At 39.2% G+C, this 17057-nt stretch overlaps 1 protein-coding gene across 14 annotated transcripts in view; it reads right to left on the bottom strand.

The window, feature by feature from the left end:
• LOC126278044 (mitochondrial ribonuclease P catalytic subunit) overlaps window positions 1–17057 on the bottom strand; it is a 183368-nt gene that overhangs the window by 86889 nt on the left and 79422 nt on the right. For all 14 annotated transcript variants that reach the window (XR_007550639.1, XR_007550638.1, XR_007550640.1 and 11 more), the window contains exons 6-7: window positions 6196–6332; window positions 3899–4091 (exon numbers count right to left, since the gene is read on the bottom strand). Coding sequence is in view for 8 of the 14 variants with exons in the window: in XM_049977809.1 (XP_049833766.1) it covers window positions 3899–4091; window positions 6196–6332 (330 nt within the window). In the remaining 6 variants the exon portion in view is untranslated. The remainder of the gene's footprint in view (window positions 1–3898; window positions 4092–6195; window positions 6333–17057) is intronic.

Genomic DNA, 17057 nt, shown 5'->3' with positions numbered 1-17057 from the left:
TTATCAGCTGACTTCAGTCACTTAAGCTGAATAGCAATGACTTGTTGGTCAGTTTTGATGTTGTTTCACTTTTTACAAATGTGGACTCACTGCATCTCTTTGGCAGTAAGTTTGGGGCTGACATTACAGCTTTGTTCAAGCACACTCTCTCCTTTATGTAATTTTTATTTAACAATGAGTTTTTCGAATAATCTGACGGTGTCACCATGGTGAGCCCTTTTTCTCCCTAGTGGCAAGTCTTTTTATGGAAGATTCTGAGGCGCGAGCACTCGTCTCAGCTGTTTTCAAACCAACAGTATTTTGGCAGTACACTGATGACGCTTTTATAGTTTGGCCCATGGTTTGGACCATCCCCGAGAGTTCCTTCAACATCTGAACACCGAACATGAAAACATAAAATTTAGTATGGAGATGGAGAAAGATGGTTGCTTGCTGTTTCTAGACACTTGGTGTGACATAAGAGTGATGGCACACTTGGACTTCTGGTCTTCCAAAAGTCCACTCATACAGACCTGTATCTGGGAAAGCTACTATTGCCAACATCCAGCACAAATGATGGACGTTCTAAAGACCTTAATCCACCCAACTCATAATATCTCAGATGCTGGTAATCTGGAAATGGAACTAGATCATCATCAAACTATGTTCCAGAACAATGGGTATTCATTCCAGCAAGTACAGAGAGCACTACAGATCTACAAAGTACAAGACAAACAAGAGGATCAGGCTTTCAAAACGACTGCTTATTTACCATATATTGGAAACATTTCAGCCAAAATAGGCAGAATATTAAGAAAACATAAAGTTAAAGCAGTTTTTTTGTCCTCCTCCTAAAATCTTGGCACTACTGCGATCTGTTAAAGAAAACTTAAGAGTTGTCCAAGGCAGGTGTTTACAGAATTCTGCGTGAATATGGCAAAGCTTACATAGAGCAAATGATGAGCATGGTAGATGAATGCATTGTGGAACATCGGTGGCTTACTTCTCTCCTCTAAGGCAATCAGTGTACTATCACCGAGCATTGTATTTCCACTGGTCATTTGACCAAATACAACCAAATGAAAATTGTGACCCATACGTCAAACTTTTGGAGCTCCATCATCAATTAATCTGTGGAAATATGACTGTCTGAGATTTTTATTAATTGAGACAGCTGTTTCCGTTTAAATTCTGCATGGAATCCTGTCATAGAAGAACTTTGTGCTCTGTGTAACCAGCATCATTTACCACACGAAGACAATCGATCTGATATCAATGACGCCAGCTTTCACCACAGAGAACACGCGAAGCATATAGACTTACAGGCAAACAGTGCATGTAAAATGCATAGAAATGTCGGGGCAGTCTTAACTACATGAGCTCAGTGCCTTTCCTGCAGCGGCACTTATTCTGTTGAGTGCAGCCCTTGTTTCAGAACATAGAAGATGGAGCACAAGACTGAGCTTGGACCCAGCCATCGTTCTGACTCTAGCAGGGTGGATACCCTAAGCATAAAAGCAGCAGAATGAAGCTGAAAACACAAGGGATAGTATTAAGAACGATTTATTCATTTTAGATTGTAACTTGGGAACATAGATATAGAACTGATTGTGCAAGAAGCCTAGTAATGAAATAAGATCCATGGTGTTTGAGTTAAGGATCAAGGCAAGAGACCTGTAGACAAGCATAAGATTAAGTGGTAGGGTTGAGAGAAACATTGTTAGAATAATTGCGAAAAGGTGAAACAGAGCCAGAAGGGTCAGTTGGCAGGAACTCTGGTCTAAAGGATAATCTTGTTTGGGCGTCCTGATGGACCAGGTCTTGATAAAAAGAAGGGCAATGTAGTGTATCAACCATATTCCATCAAAAAATATACCAAAGCAGAAGTGAGTTGCAACAGATCCAGCCGCAGGCATGCGAGAGTGTTAGGAATTGCAAAGTGAAACACTACTGACTGGCGTTGCGAAGCGGAGCCACCTGGGTGTGGTATAGGAATAGCTGACGTTGCAGTACGCTAGTGGAAGGATGGGCACCTTTCCTCACCTGCGACCATGGAAGTGTTTAGAGTATGTGCCTTAAGCTCTAAACAAACTTAGTCTGGAACATATAAGTAATCAGTCATTCATATAGTAAATCATTTTTGTCTCAGTATCACAGCCTACAGCACAAGCCTGACACCCAGAGTGATATCTGTTAAACCACAAGAAAGTGCGGCCTGCCCTGAGTCATGAGGGAGCCGCTCGCTCGCTCACTGCAGGATGTTCACAGCCATCGTCAGTTGCGCTGCTGCTGAAGAACAGCATGGGTTGGGAGAATCGTGATTGTCACAACGGGGTGTAGATTTACCAGTGATAAGTTTAATTGCTTTTTTTTCCTGGTAAGCCAACTGAGGATGTGCAGGCCTTTGTGGGACAACTTTGAAATCTTGCTCAGATCGAAAGTAGGTCTGGTAAGGAATTATTGAGATTAATAGGGTGAGCAAAAACTTATACAGGATATACAGAAGCTCTCCGAAGAATTTAAAAAAGTGTTTATTCAGGGATACATGAAATAAAATGGTGCCAGACACTATGGGGACCAATTAGGGGTTAACAACTAAGAAAAGTACAGAAACTGTGTGTCATCATGGTCACAGCCAGAGACATTGCCGACAGCGGCATTTGGGTGCTGTTATGCTTGGCCCCGCTCTGCACTGTCAGCACTGCCAGATGTCTCTATTGTTTCACGTGAAAGCAAGTGGATGCCTCCACCAACCAGTTACTGATATACTACAGTTGAGGCCCAGAATAAAGAAGTTAAATGAACAAATCCATTGCCATGGAAAATGGAAATGAGCATTTGGTGTCACTGGCTGGGAAGCCCCTTGCGGTCTATTGCCATTCTGACATCTCATTTCACTCTCCACAGGTACAATCTGACAAGCATTTAACATAGGATTCTTTTTCATTAACACCATAAGTGAAAACAATACCGAAGACTTCTCTGTGCAACATTATTGACATACTGATGTCTGTTACGCCCTCTAAAAAAAATCCCAAATCATAACACATGATAAAAACTAATATCTTGAATTAAGAAATATTATTGGTACTGAGAGCCTTTTATGTAAAATTTGCAACAGCAAATAAGACTGAATTTTGGAGGCTCATGAAAATTATGGAATATGTGGGAGGGATGACAGAGAAGTGATTCTTCCAATTTTACCAAATATTTGGTATGACAGAGGAGACACAGAAAACTGAAAATTAAATGAATATTTTTCTTCTGAGTGTAGGAAGAAGTTACAGGGGAAATGGTATCAAAAACAGTAAGGAAACAATATGGGAATATTGGAAGTTATAAAACAATAAAATGCAGTGGGTGAAATTTGAATTTATTTTCTGTACCACCAACTACACTTATCAGCATTTTCCCTTACCTTTCCTCTTCTTAAGCTCAGCTTTCTCTAAATCTGGATGTTACTGCCCATTTGACTTATGTAGCACACAATCCTACTACATTTTTCCTTTATGCTGATTTGGTGAGAAATATTATTTTTTACTGTAGTTTCCTTGTTACATAAAATCAAATGAGAGTATGAAACTTCCTGGCAGACTAAAACTGTGTACCAGAAAAAGTTTCAAACTCGGAATCTTTGCCTCTCTTTCAGGAGTGTTAATCCTGCAAGTTTTACAGGAGAATTACTGTGAAATTGGGAAGGTGGATTACTAGCAGAAGTAAAGCTGCGAGGACGGGTTGTCAGTCATGCTTGGACAGCACAGTTAGTAGAGTACTTGCACGCAAAAGGTACACATCCCGAGTTCGAGGCTTGGCCCAGCACATAGTTGTAATCTGCCGCAAAGTTTCATATCATAGCCCACTGCGCTACACAGTGAAAAATTCATTGGCATATGAGATTATGTCTGACTTTCAATCTTACCTTAATTACAACTCTTCCATTATTTTTAATTTCAAAGAAGCATTGATGTGAATACTGCCAGCGCCTAAAAATACTGCGAAGCTCCTTGTCCTTCAGCAGGAACATGTGTGTACGCATTAGGTCTCGTGAAACAATTTTTGTTCCAAGCCCACTGTGTAGTGCTGCTAGTAGTACAAGAGGATCATCCTGTGATCTGGCAACAAAGGTTCTTTTCAGACATAAATGTGTCTATACAACAGAACACTGTAAAAGACATACACTATTTGATATTCTGTGCTTGGCAATAATACAAACAAAAATATAATTTTATAATGATTAACAACTGTAAATGTATATTGATTATACAGTATTTCAATTTTATACTGATAAAAAATTAAGACGTAAAAGACAGACTGAAAAAAAAAGCTTTTCTGAGAAACAGGACTATATTATCATCTAATATGCAGACAAGAAAGAAAAAAAGAAGATTCTGAAATTTTGTTCTACAGAAGAATGCTGAAGATCAGTGGGGTAGAAATAACTAATGAAGAGGTACTGAATCAAACTGTGAAGCAGCTCTATGGCACGACTTGACTAAAAGAAGGGTTAGGTTAACTGGATGCATCCTGAGGCACAAGTGAACAGTTAATTTGGTAATGGAGAGAAATGTGGTGGGAGAAGGGGGAGGGGTGGGGGTGGGGGTAAAATTATAGAGAGGTGCCAACAATTGGCTAAAGTAAACAGGTTCCAATGGTGTAGGCTAAGAGACTTGTGTAGAAAAGACTAGTGTAGCAAGGTGTAGTAAACTAGACTTCCAACTGAAGACTACCACAATAGCAAATGAATGCATTTTCTCTCTTGTTTTCCAGCATAAGTATGTTCTAGGTTGTCACTGAAAGTGTGTCTCTTTTTTTTTCTATGGAATATTCTACCATTTTTGTTTGTTTCAGTGTTACCTCTTAAGCTTCAATTGGCTACTAACACTCAAACTGCCGAGATAATGAGGTGCAGTAGCAGTGACAATAGCTTTGGTTCAGTCAGTGATGTGCAGCACCCAGGTGTCTCTAATGGCAAAGGGACTGCGTTCTTGGAATGGGTGTTGGTTCACTGTGCTGTTTGGCCTACGAAAAAGTTATAAAGCATTTGCATGCACCATCACTTTGCATTAATTTTATAACTGAATATAGTTGGAAAAACACAAAAAGTGTTTCATTCTGATGCAATGTTTCTTGTTTCCAGTCAAGATGATGAATTTGTTTTTGTGCACAATATTTGCAAGGCTACTCAGTCACCACAGCTTAAGGTGCACCAAGTCATAATCTAATATGTGCTGCAGTTTGGTTGAAGTCCAGGTAGTGAGTATGCATACTGCTGATGCTCAGAATACCTAAAGAAGACGATAAATCAGAAGCACAAAAAAGGAATTGTCATTATGATTAAAAATGCAAAATCATACAATTAGTCAATAATGCCAAGAAAACCTCGAATATTACATCTCCCTAATGATCTCAGCTGCACCTGAGTGGAATATTACTTATATTCTTACACACCACACCTGAGTGAAATATTACTTTACATTCTTACACGTCACATGACTGCAGTGTTATAAATGTATTTTAGTCAATACTGTAGTAGTTGTGATTTTTTTTAACAGTAGCAGAATTTATCAGCAGAACTGCACTTAAACAGCAACAATATAGCACCTCCCTCCCGTTTCTGCATAAACCTTTCTCTATGGTGCCACCTGAGTGTTTAGAGCATCTGAATTTTCCTGACATTTATGTAATTTACTTGCTACTATCTGTTTGATGATGTTTTGAAATTTAACATGTTTTCTTGCTCAGGTATAAGAAATGTGAAAATCACTTCTTTAATTTTAAAGGCAAATACTTGTATTACTGAACAGCTAAAATGGCCAGCCGAACCCAACTGCAGGTTGTCTAGCTAATGGCTTGCATGGGCAGCAAAAAAACTGATTTCCAATACTGGTATTTCATATAATTATTGACTGAATTTAAAATGCTGCCATAGTCTACTCATTAAGAGACATAATCTTACATTACATATTTAACACAATATGTCAAGTATTAAAGTTAGAAACTGTGCATATGTCTTGATGTTACGTGCTTGACGTCAAATATTTAAAACATTACCATAGCTTTTTTCTAAAGTAATCAGATGTCTGAAACTTTTTTATACAGGGGAGTTCGATTCTTTAAAGAATCAGTGGTGGTGGCCTTACTGGTACTTTTGTTATTCACAATTATGTAACAGCAAACTGAATGTGAATGAAGTCATAAATATGAAATTTTACTTACAGATTGTCAGCTAGAAACAACTGAGCACAATTAGAAAGTGATTCCATCTGTCTTTTGGGCCAGTTTTTCATGTGTTTGCGACCAAGTACAAGCACTTTTTTCCCTTGCCGCCAGAACTGTTCCACTACAAGAAAAAGCTGCAAAAGTAACGAGAAGCATTCCATGAACTTAACTTCATAATTTTTTAATATTGTGCATGTTGGAATTTCCAAAAAAGCCAACATCAGCTCTTTGTCCACAGTAATCTGTACAACTGTTAAATAAAATTACTACACATAACTACTAATCAAACATGCATGGCACCAGCTAGACATTTTATTCACTACAGAGTAGGAAAGGCTACCATAAAATGTTAGCGAGTATATCCTCTCTGATACAATAGTCATTTCAGCAACTTTGCTGGAAGTGCAAATGAGACATACAGGTGTATTGACATGTGTAATGTTGCCCACGTCTAGTGTGGACAGCAGCAGCAGAAGCACTGCCGATATCTTCAGCCAGTCATGTCTGTAGTGGCCAAATATAACACTTCCAGACAATGGTCTCTTCCGTGGATACTGTTATTTGACTTACATCTACCACTGAGCTCCTATCATCACAACAGTTCACCAGTACCAATTAAATACTTGCACATAGTGCTTCGACTTATGAACAAGTAGTCTACACGACTGGCAAGCTTAATGGAACTTTGTTTAATTTCATACTTACTAAATGCATGAACAAAGATAAGTAGTGCTTGAACCTTATTCAAACTTAATTGTAAACTATCTTATATTAAGTTTTATTCTGACTCATATGAATTTCCACCAAGGACTATTACTGTGTCATATTGTGGACTAATAGACAATTTGAATTTGTCATTACAGAAGTTTACTTGTGTTTAAAAGATGTTGTTGACCCTAAGTGAGGGTTACAATAGTCATCATATAGTCAGATGTTTACTACTTCATGCACAATGTCCTTCTATTACAATTACACTAAAACAGCCAAAACATCAAAAAGAAAATAGTACAAATCAGGAATAAAGTCACAGAATCAGTGAATGAGTTTTTATATTGATGTCAGTCACAATGGCTGGATAGGAACTGAAATAGAAGAGAGAAAAAGATGCTGCTGGTAATGTAAATAGTGTTTTAGAAACTAAGCTTCCCATATTTTTAAAAGGAAATTTTAGTCACTTTTTAACATCCACAGTCAACAAACAAAGGCACACTAAGACTCCTTTGGCATTCCTTAATAGCATACGGGAATTACTTGTTCCCCAGGAAGTGGTGGTCACTGAAACTTGCCTCACATTCAGGTAGTAATTTAATGATATCTTAACAAAAACAACTGCATCAACTATTTAACTCACCAAAGTGATTTTAACCCTCCCAGCACACAAATGGTGCACCTTTTCTTTTCAGTAACAGCTAGAAAAGGTGCGAGCATTTTCTTGTTTCTTCTTGTTTTGAAAATATATTTTATGATCATTGACGTTAGTTGACTACAAATATAAAACTCAATATGGCAACCTAATCAACTGAAAAAGCAAAGATAATGACTTTTATCGTGAAAAGTATTCAAAAACTGTAGATTGCTCAGAAATTATTGGAGAGATGCATATTCAAAATTATGAGGAGAGACAGGAAAACAAACAAATGCATGGAAGAAGAAACTGGAGTGGAAGATGTAATATTGCTGTAAGAAAAATGAAATGGAGGTGGGAAGGAGGTGTAGAAAGGTGAATGGTTGGTTAATAGATGAAGGAAGCAAGTTAAAAGATTCCAAGGGATAAGAAAAGATAAAAATGATAACCTACAAGGGGATCATTAAATGGCAGTTGGAATTAAAATGGTTAGTATAGCTGAATACCGTGATGCACTGAGAAGACAGGACACCTACATTCAGCAGTGTTCATCAGGTGGTGCCGGATGATAACTCTGCTGAATAAATTATTGGGACACAATTACCATGCTGCATTGATATAAAATCCATGTAAATACATAGAGGTCAGTGAAGCTAAAGAATGCAATCAAATATATTGTAAATGTACCACCCTCCCTGAACACACACAAAGACTTCATATTTATGTACTTGTAATGATTATATACTTAGACACAATTTATGTTTGGTTACAAATAAATATGCCTGGCTGGAATTCAAAGACAGAGGTGATTAAAAACAGGTAAGAAATGATTTTAATTTTGTGAAAAGGATCTTGCAATTCCTGGAAGTACTTTATATAACAAAATAGCAAACAGTATATAAAATACCTAAAAGACACCAATTTTCAGAAGTACATTAGTGGGCTATTGAGTCTCACCTGGCCTATCAGTGTAAAATAATTTTTAGAAGTTAGAAATTAAAGAGCTATATCACCCACAAAATGAAGTTTGCGGGTAAAGAATATCATGACATAGGTCGTGATGGTCACACCTAGGAACAGTTTCACAGTCTAAGTTCCACAGAAGAACATCATTCCTGGGACACCAAGTCAAGAGGAGGCCAGCTTCAGAGGAAGCGAAGGCTCCGAGGATGGTGGCTGGCAGTTCGTTGTGGCTGCTGCCGAGTATCTTCCATGGTGGCTGCTGGAGTAGCATTGCAGCGCGGTGTAAATTCAGATGCTGGGTTCAACTGGACAGAGTCAGAGATCAGAGGGATGGAGCCTATGGGTGTGAGCTCAGTCAAATGGGCTGCTGGATACAGTCAGTGTAAAGCCCTGAGTGTGAGCAAGAGCCTGGTGAGAGCCCAACGTGAGCTGCTTGATGACTGTTGAGCAATGTTTTAAGTAAGTAGAAGGATATCCATGCACTGCTTGGTGAGCACATGACCCACACATGCAACATAGTGACCAGGATTGCAGCACTGCAGTCGTCGATGCACACAGTGCTGGTGGAGAGACTGGCATCAGTGGTAGAAAGTGCTAGAGGGTAGCTTGACTACAAGTGTGTTTATGTTCATTGGCAGTCCTGCTGCCGAGCATGGAGTTTACTTGTACTGTTCGGCAAATGTACAGTTTCCAGAGGAGAGGCACCTGTGGCACTGGAATGAGATTCCGTAGGACACGGGGTCTTGTGCTGGTAGCATAATGGCAGGCACATAGCCAGATATAATATCCCTTCCCCCGTAAGACCCACCTCAATGTTGACCAGAGAATCCTGCAACACTCCCCCCACTGAGGGAAGACAGCGGTGCAAGCTGAAGGAAGAGTGCAGTGCCGATGGGTTTCCACACAAAATGGATGCCGCAAGAGTGTGGGGAGCTCATAGTAGCTGTGACTCTGTCCCACACAATCCAGGAACTGAGTCGGTGAAATGACGTTCAAAGAACCATCCAGACATGGCTGCAAATGAAGGTGGTGTGGAGAAAATTTGAAAAGAGAGCAAAAAATTCAGGATCATTGTTGCAGCAGGACCAAGCCACATAGAGGAGCAGTCTGGCATGGGCCAGTTGGTGGTACATGGTGGTCCCAGAAGGGGCGACCACAGGTCCAGGAAAGATGGGCCAGCAGCACATGAAGGCAATCCTGGTGACCAGCTCGAGCCATTTTGCGAGGTGTATGAAGTCCCATGGGTGATGATGCACCATCAGATGGAAGAATCAGCAGAGACGTGCCATACTCTTTACAGACAACCAGCCAAACTCTTTGCACGCATGTACCACAGGCCTCAGAGCTGTACTAGTCAGAGTCTCCCATCTGAAAGCTGAGGTGAAGTGGGAGACATAAATCTCGCACTGATGGAGGAGCAAAGCACCTGCCAGAAGAAGACGAGTGAATCCACAGGAGCAAGCCAGCAGCATGCTGATGCTGACGGGCCAGCAGGACACCAGCGGGATGCCAGTGGCTGTGGGAGGCAGAGCTCAACCGGCTGTGGCCAGCAGAAGCACGACAGTGGTGTCGGCGGCGGATGGGAAGCAGGGCTTCGCCAATGGCAGTTGCCCGAGGTGCAATGGTGGCATCAGAGTCTGATGGCAGGTAGGGCTCAAATGTGGCCAGGTAATGGCCAAGAATCCTGTGGGATAGAGTTCACTGAAAGAAAAGTGTGAAAGTGTCAGAAAAAGAGGAAACGGGACAAGCCCAAAACAAGAGCAGTGTATTTGTGATGAGGAAGGACAAGCCGATTGCTAGGAGGGAGCAGTGGCAAGTGTATGTGGTAACTGTGAGCTTGTCCTCACACTGGCAAACAATTTAAGTGTCTGGAGCAGGTTGGAGGAGGGGAAGACAGAGCAAAGGAAGAGGGGGGGGGGGGGGCTGTGGATAGGAAACTGAGTGTGTATTGATGGGGTGAAGTGGGAGGCGACCAATCAGCCGTCCACAAAAATGAGTCGGTACTGCAAAAATAGCCAAGAACAAAGTTGACCACTCAGTGGCAAACCATACTGTCAATCACAAAAGGCATAATTTTAATGGCTGCTTCACAATCTGTGCCATTGTATCTCACCCCCTCCTCGTTACCAGTTTCTCTCCAAACTATGCAGATGGGAATTATTCTTGCATTTCAATCCCACTATCTCCTTAGCTTCAATCTTTATTAACCCTGGTCATCACCCATTCCCACCCGTGTCCCCACGCCTACCACTTAATAGCCTAAATCTACACTCACACTTTTGTTTCTGCTGTTTCCCTCTTCCTCTGTTCTACCACTCGCTCCCCCCTTCCAACCCACGCCTTCACTTCACCATGTACAACATGCGGTTTCTCTTGCCTGTGCTTGGCAAGCTCAATGATGCCATATCCCTGTTGTGTTTTCTTGCTGTCTCTCCCCACAAACCTTCAGCTATCCATCTCTCCAGCCCTGTCTTCCCCTCCCAGCCTTCTTCCTCAGCTCACCCATTCCAAGTCACACAACCCTTCATATCAGTCACTGTAGCAGCAGGAAATTTTAGTAGACTGGGACAGTATAGCTATGGTTATGATTATGTGTTGTTTTTATTTATTTTTTAAAATAGCTCCAATGTACATTTTCTGAAAGTGCAGCAATGTTTTCAGTGTTGTTTATACATGTCAGTCACTCAATACTTCATCTACATTGTGAGTGATTACCTATACACAAATTACTGTTACCTTTGCCAGCGCACAAACAATTTCCTCTCATTGTACAATAATGAGATGTGTTACATGTCATTCTCTGGTTGGTAGAAAGTAATCGAACAACACACAATTACTTGCAACATGATTAGTGTTCCACATCCAACAGTATATCCAACCTAATGTCAACTAGTTTTCTATCCTCTTCAGCAACAGTTGTAACACTAGATGGAGCCAAAAAAAGCATTGTAATTTTGCTTCCAGGCCATTCATTGAAGTTGGTTTTGTAGGCAATAGTATCAATAATGCTCACAACTCAGGTCAATATTGCAACAAAAATTCACAGACTGTGATTGAAAAAATAATATCAGATTTCAGTCAGCTGGCACATTTGATTCAGTGTGCCTTCAGTTAGAGGGAAATCATGAATTTTCAATTCCTCACAATGAAAATGAAGCTGAAAGAATAATGTGCAAGTCAACCTGCCAAAAAAAAGTTGTAAATTCCATGTAATCACAAAAGAAAGAAAATCCAGACTCTTTGCACACAATGCTGTTGTCTATACAAAGATTATAATGGCAGACAACTGTAGCAAACACCTGCAGAGTATCAGTGATTGTGTAGTAGCTGGCAGCTGTCAATCATTCTCAAAAACAAATCTCATATCCTACTTTCTTTCCCACTGAAAAGATCATCTTGTGAAACACTGTCCATTCTCATAAATTCGCCTTGACTTAAGAGTGGCTTTCTGGCATGGAGAGTTCTGCAACAAGCAATAATAATATGCTATGACTGAGTGTGCTTTTTCATTCATGCTGCAAATCAGCACAGAGTCAGATGTGCACTATTGTTTCTTCAATGACAGTGTCCTTGTGGGAACATATACTGGAAATTGCTGCATTCTAAGCATATACTGTGGTTTCATCAAAAATCAGTAAACTAAACAAATTTGGTGTTTTTCTGCAAAATAAATTGAAAATGTTACTGTAAGAGGTTCCTTTGGCTACAAGACTGGACATGTCATTTCATCTTAAAAGATATCATATAAATTGATCAGCTATATCACACCACTATGCTTTAGTGCATAGCATTTTTGGTCGTGGTGCTGGATGAAAAGTGAATGTACAGAAAAAAAAAAAAAAGTGCAAGTGATGAATCAGTCCGTCACATTATGAACACCCTTATTTCAAGAATCATGGTGTTTTCACTAGAGCTACGATATTTTTTTTAAAAAAAAAGAGCTGTAAAGTGTATTGGCAGTGGTAAAAATTTCAATTATTCTTGTTTTTGCTTAATAAGTTAATTCACTGCCTAATTTGGGTGCTCGTAACCAAGCCTTTGAAATGGATATGATTCAGTGGCTCTACACTCATAGGAAATTGTATCTACATTTATATCAAGTTCTTAACTAATACTCAAATAAAATAACTTTGTATTTGTTGGATAACAGCGGCAGAGGGCGGCAGTGTTGCCAAAGGGTGGCTGCTGTGCTTGAGAATCCTCTACGTGTACCTACAGTACATGCAACAAAGCAAACAAGTGGCACTCAATAACTATGGTTCACTGGCTCGAATCACTTGACTCACTGAAATATCAAGCACAAAATTACTTTAATTGAAGTATGTAAATCGTCCATACTATTATTCCTCCTGTATGGCCTGTTATGTAGAATATTGGTTTTGAAAGGATTCACCAACTTCTTGAGCTGTTGAAAATTGCTCTCCATGCATTTTTTCCCATTAGGCAAAAAAATCAGGTGAATATGAGTATTTAGACATTAATTTGATGTTTTTCTCCAAGAAATAATCAACCATTTAATACAATTTGTGACAGCTGACAGTGTCATGACAAAAAATAATGTGACAAATTCAGCCACTTGTGGCAAAAAATTATTGTATACTATTCAGTAATAACTGGTCTTGGATCCTCTACAACAATGGTAGTGACACATCAAATAAAATCAAAGAAACATGCTATCATTATTTGAAAGTTTCATCTTTTTTGGTTCTGGTTCATCTTGGTAAACACAAACCATTGATTAGTGATTAGTTTTTGGCTTTTACAAATAGACTGGTGTGCAAAATTTGGATGAAAGTAGCTTTTACATAATGTTTCACTGCTAAGTAACACAACTTAATGAAAGTTGGACTGTACATAAAAATAGCTGTTACATTGTAGTAGAGATGGTAACTGAAAAAATATGCAATTACATTAACAGTAATGAAGCTTTTATTCAAGGACAATAATTACACTGAAGTCACCATGATTTATGATGGCCCTCAGAACATTACAAATGATAGGACACGGTTGTTAGTAGGGTGCGTCATCATAGTCGGCAATGGATGCTCTGCAATGTGCTCCCTAGGTGGCTACAAGTTTGGTAAGGAGTCCTTATGCTAGGGCATCCACCGGCACAGTTGACAACTGCTGGATGGTTGTTGATGCATACGGACATCTCTGGGATTTAAGTCAGTGGAACAAGCTGGCAAGTCCATTCACCAAATATCATCTTATCCAGCTGTTCAGTGTGGTCGTACCCAGCCATCCATAAAAGTAAAGTCAGGACCAAATGCTCCTATGAAAAAGTGCACATGGGGAAGGAGTACAGTGTCACAATGACATTGATGGGTGAATGTACCATGTTTAAAGATTTGGATGTCAATACATCTGTGCAACATCCGTGCAACATCTCCACACCGTAACACCTGGACCACCAAAAGCGGTCATGTTCGGCAACGCTGGATGTACTCTCATACGGTGAGATATAGGAACATGTAATGCAGCCAGGAACATTATGAAATATTATCATTTTGGTAGTTTGGGTCTTGAGGGGTGGGAAGGCATGTTGCATGGGTTTACTGACCTCCAAATCTTTGAACATGGTACACTAAGTCAACGGTACTGTGACACTGCACTCCTTTCCCATGTGCATATTTTCATGGGTTCATTTGGCTCTGGCTTCAATTTTGTGCCTCACAATGTGTGACTACACTGAACAGTACAGGTGGAAAAACTCTCCACATATGAAGATATTCAGCGAATGCATTGGCCTGCCTGTATAGGATATATACACGGACAAGGAAAAAAAATTCCCAGATCTCCTGGTTAAAAATATATTTTCTCCAGGGCAAAAGTACATTTTTCCATGTTAAGTGACAGTATACTTTCCCTTAAAACTGTAAAACTAATCAATCCTTTGAATGGATACGGTTTTATACAGCAGCGTACAATTTCCCAGCACTTTAGAAAACAAAACTCAGGGGGAAAAAACACGTTTTGGGAAGATCTTTGATGTGCAGCAACATGTACACTGCATATTTTCATATTATGAAAGTAGAAATTCGGAAAAAAGGCAAAGTTAATGGTTTTAGTTAATTGCATTGCTACAAGAAATGCAAAGCTTTCGCATATAATAATTGTCTCGAAGATTAATAAGCTACAAGAGAAGCTAAGCTTTCAAATATAATGTTGATCTGTTTAGCGCATGGTACCCTTTAAGATAGACCACACAAATACACCAGTAAAATATTTAATACCGAAATAAATCTCTGATCTGGGCTTGAAATTCTTCTAAATGGCTGGTCATCAAAGAGTTGATTTTTAAATGAGAGCAAATGCTCTGCGATTTAAGAAATTCAGTGTACATTCTCGCACATAGGTCATCTTGCATAAAAGGTAATTTACTTTGAAAATAACAAACACTTTTTGGACCACAATTTGCAATATTTTCCCGCGACCTGTTAGAAATAGTTTCATTTCGGCAGTTGCCAGAGAGCACCAGATAAGAGGCATCACCGCACTGGCGCAGCTATGGTGACATAGGAAGCCCGTATGTTTGTACGTATAAAATATCTTACTTACATTATGTCATAAAAGAAACAAGACATCAGAGGATACTCCAACAGCATTGGAATTTTGTGAACCATACTAAAATGCATAGTTTGCCCTGAAGTGCACATTTTTATGTCCAGATTCCCAATGACGTAGGCCTCGACCTGACATTAAGCTTTTCAGTGTGGTTTTCTGGATGTAAAATTTCTTGGAGTACCAGTACTGTATTATCCCATGTTTGGTTCTTTATTATGGCATAATGTCATATGCACTAGAAGATAAAAACGTGCACCTGAAATGCAGTGAACAGTTGAAACTAGCCATTAGTGTGGAATTAAACACTTTGTTTCAAATAAATTCGCTGCCTCAGCAGGAAAGCTTAATAAAAGCCAAATTTCTTTAGCAAACTGACAAAAATAACTTTATTGTTCTGCAAGATGATTAATGCTTGACTGTCAGAAAGGTAGAAATAAAATAAAATCTGAAACTAGTAACATATTTCAGCCTTCCATAATTATGAGAATGTATTTTAATTCACTTGATAGTTCCCAGCCGCAGAAACCTGCCTTGTTCTCATTTGTTCATTTCTCACATGAAGAATCCCCCCCCCCACAACAACTCTGATTGCTCTGCGCACCAGAACATAAAAAAAAAAAATTCAAAAGGAGTTCATTTTGAAGTGCATATCTTTCTGAAGAGTATGATATGTAAAACATACATCTTTGAGGAAATCTAAGACATGTTATTTGGTCTTAAGTGTGCCGAAGTGCAGTGCCACGCCTCTTCAGACAACATTCTTATACCGCATGTCACTGTATTTCGCTCTGTGGAACTCAAACGTGTATATTTTGTAATGGATACCATCAAACTATTTCAGGACAGTGGAAACCAAAATGACCTGTAGTACCTCTCCTGCTCCCAGTCGGCCAGTTTGACATCTGCCCCGAGCCCTCCCCCTTTAATACATAAATAAATAAAATTTTCACAATTAATACTGGATGTGATTATTTGTAACCGGGAGAACAAGAACTCTTCATAAAATCTGGACTCTTTATTGCTATTAGCTAATGGCTTGCTCTTCCGTGTGACATAAAATTAAATATAGGATACCTAAAACCAGAAAAGACAAGAGACATGCAAGACAGTACACATTTCTTCAATCCTTAGGTCCTAGCAATTTTTCTCTCTAATCTTGCTACAGCTTTGCTTGGCATGCCTTCCTTTCTGCAAAAGAACTATTACCTCATCAAATTTCGTCAAAAATTTTGCTACATGAAAAATTGAAATGTCATTGTCTAATACTGAAAAAGCTGTTAATTCAAATGGTACCCAAGACTGGTGTGGTTTCTTGATATGATTATGTCTATTTTGACACTGTGTGCTGGATAAAACAAAATAGACCTTCCTAATATTGCAGCAACTGTAACACACACCAAAAAAGCAACACTGTTTCGGCAATAATTATCATTTTTATAGTACGACATAATATAATTCACAAAGTACCAATAGGAAATACCTGTTTGGCCTACTACAATAAAAAACTTTATGTTAGGAAATAGTTTCATATTTCATTCATACGCTCCAGTTTCTCATCACAAGACTGAAAAGGAGTAAAACAAAATTTTTGTATAAATTTGGAATCATCATATTCTTCCATAATTTGTGTGATGTCTCCATTTCTTCTCTTTCCTCATCCTAACAATCAATCTTGTCATCACTACTTCTGTAACTATTCCTACCACTATCAAAACTAATTCTCCAGTTAACTTTACTAACCCTGCCACAATCACTGGTTTAGTTATCCAGTAATTATTCTCCAGTTAGGTGTTTTCCACGCTACTCCCAGAATGGAACTTAAGCAGCTGCTAGCCGGGGGCTATAACTGGCCCTGTCTACTGCAGCGATCTGGCCAGAAATTTTCTGTCAAAATTTCACTTTCTTGGATACACCGAGAATATAATACGTAATCTTTCTTACCTGTTATTCCTGATCGTTGTATATTTCCACTCTGGTAATCTGA

This window comes from Schistocerca gregaria, chromosome 6 (genome assembly GCF_023897955.1).
Source record: "Schistocerca gregaria isolate iqSchGreg1 chromosome 6, iqSchGreg1.2, whole genome shotgun sequence".
Taxonomy (NCBI): domain Eukaryota; kingdom Metazoa; phylum Arthropoda; class Insecta; order Orthoptera; family Acrididae; genus Schistocerca; species Schistocerca gregaria.
This window is presented reverse-complemented; position numbering and strand designations above follow the sequence as displayed.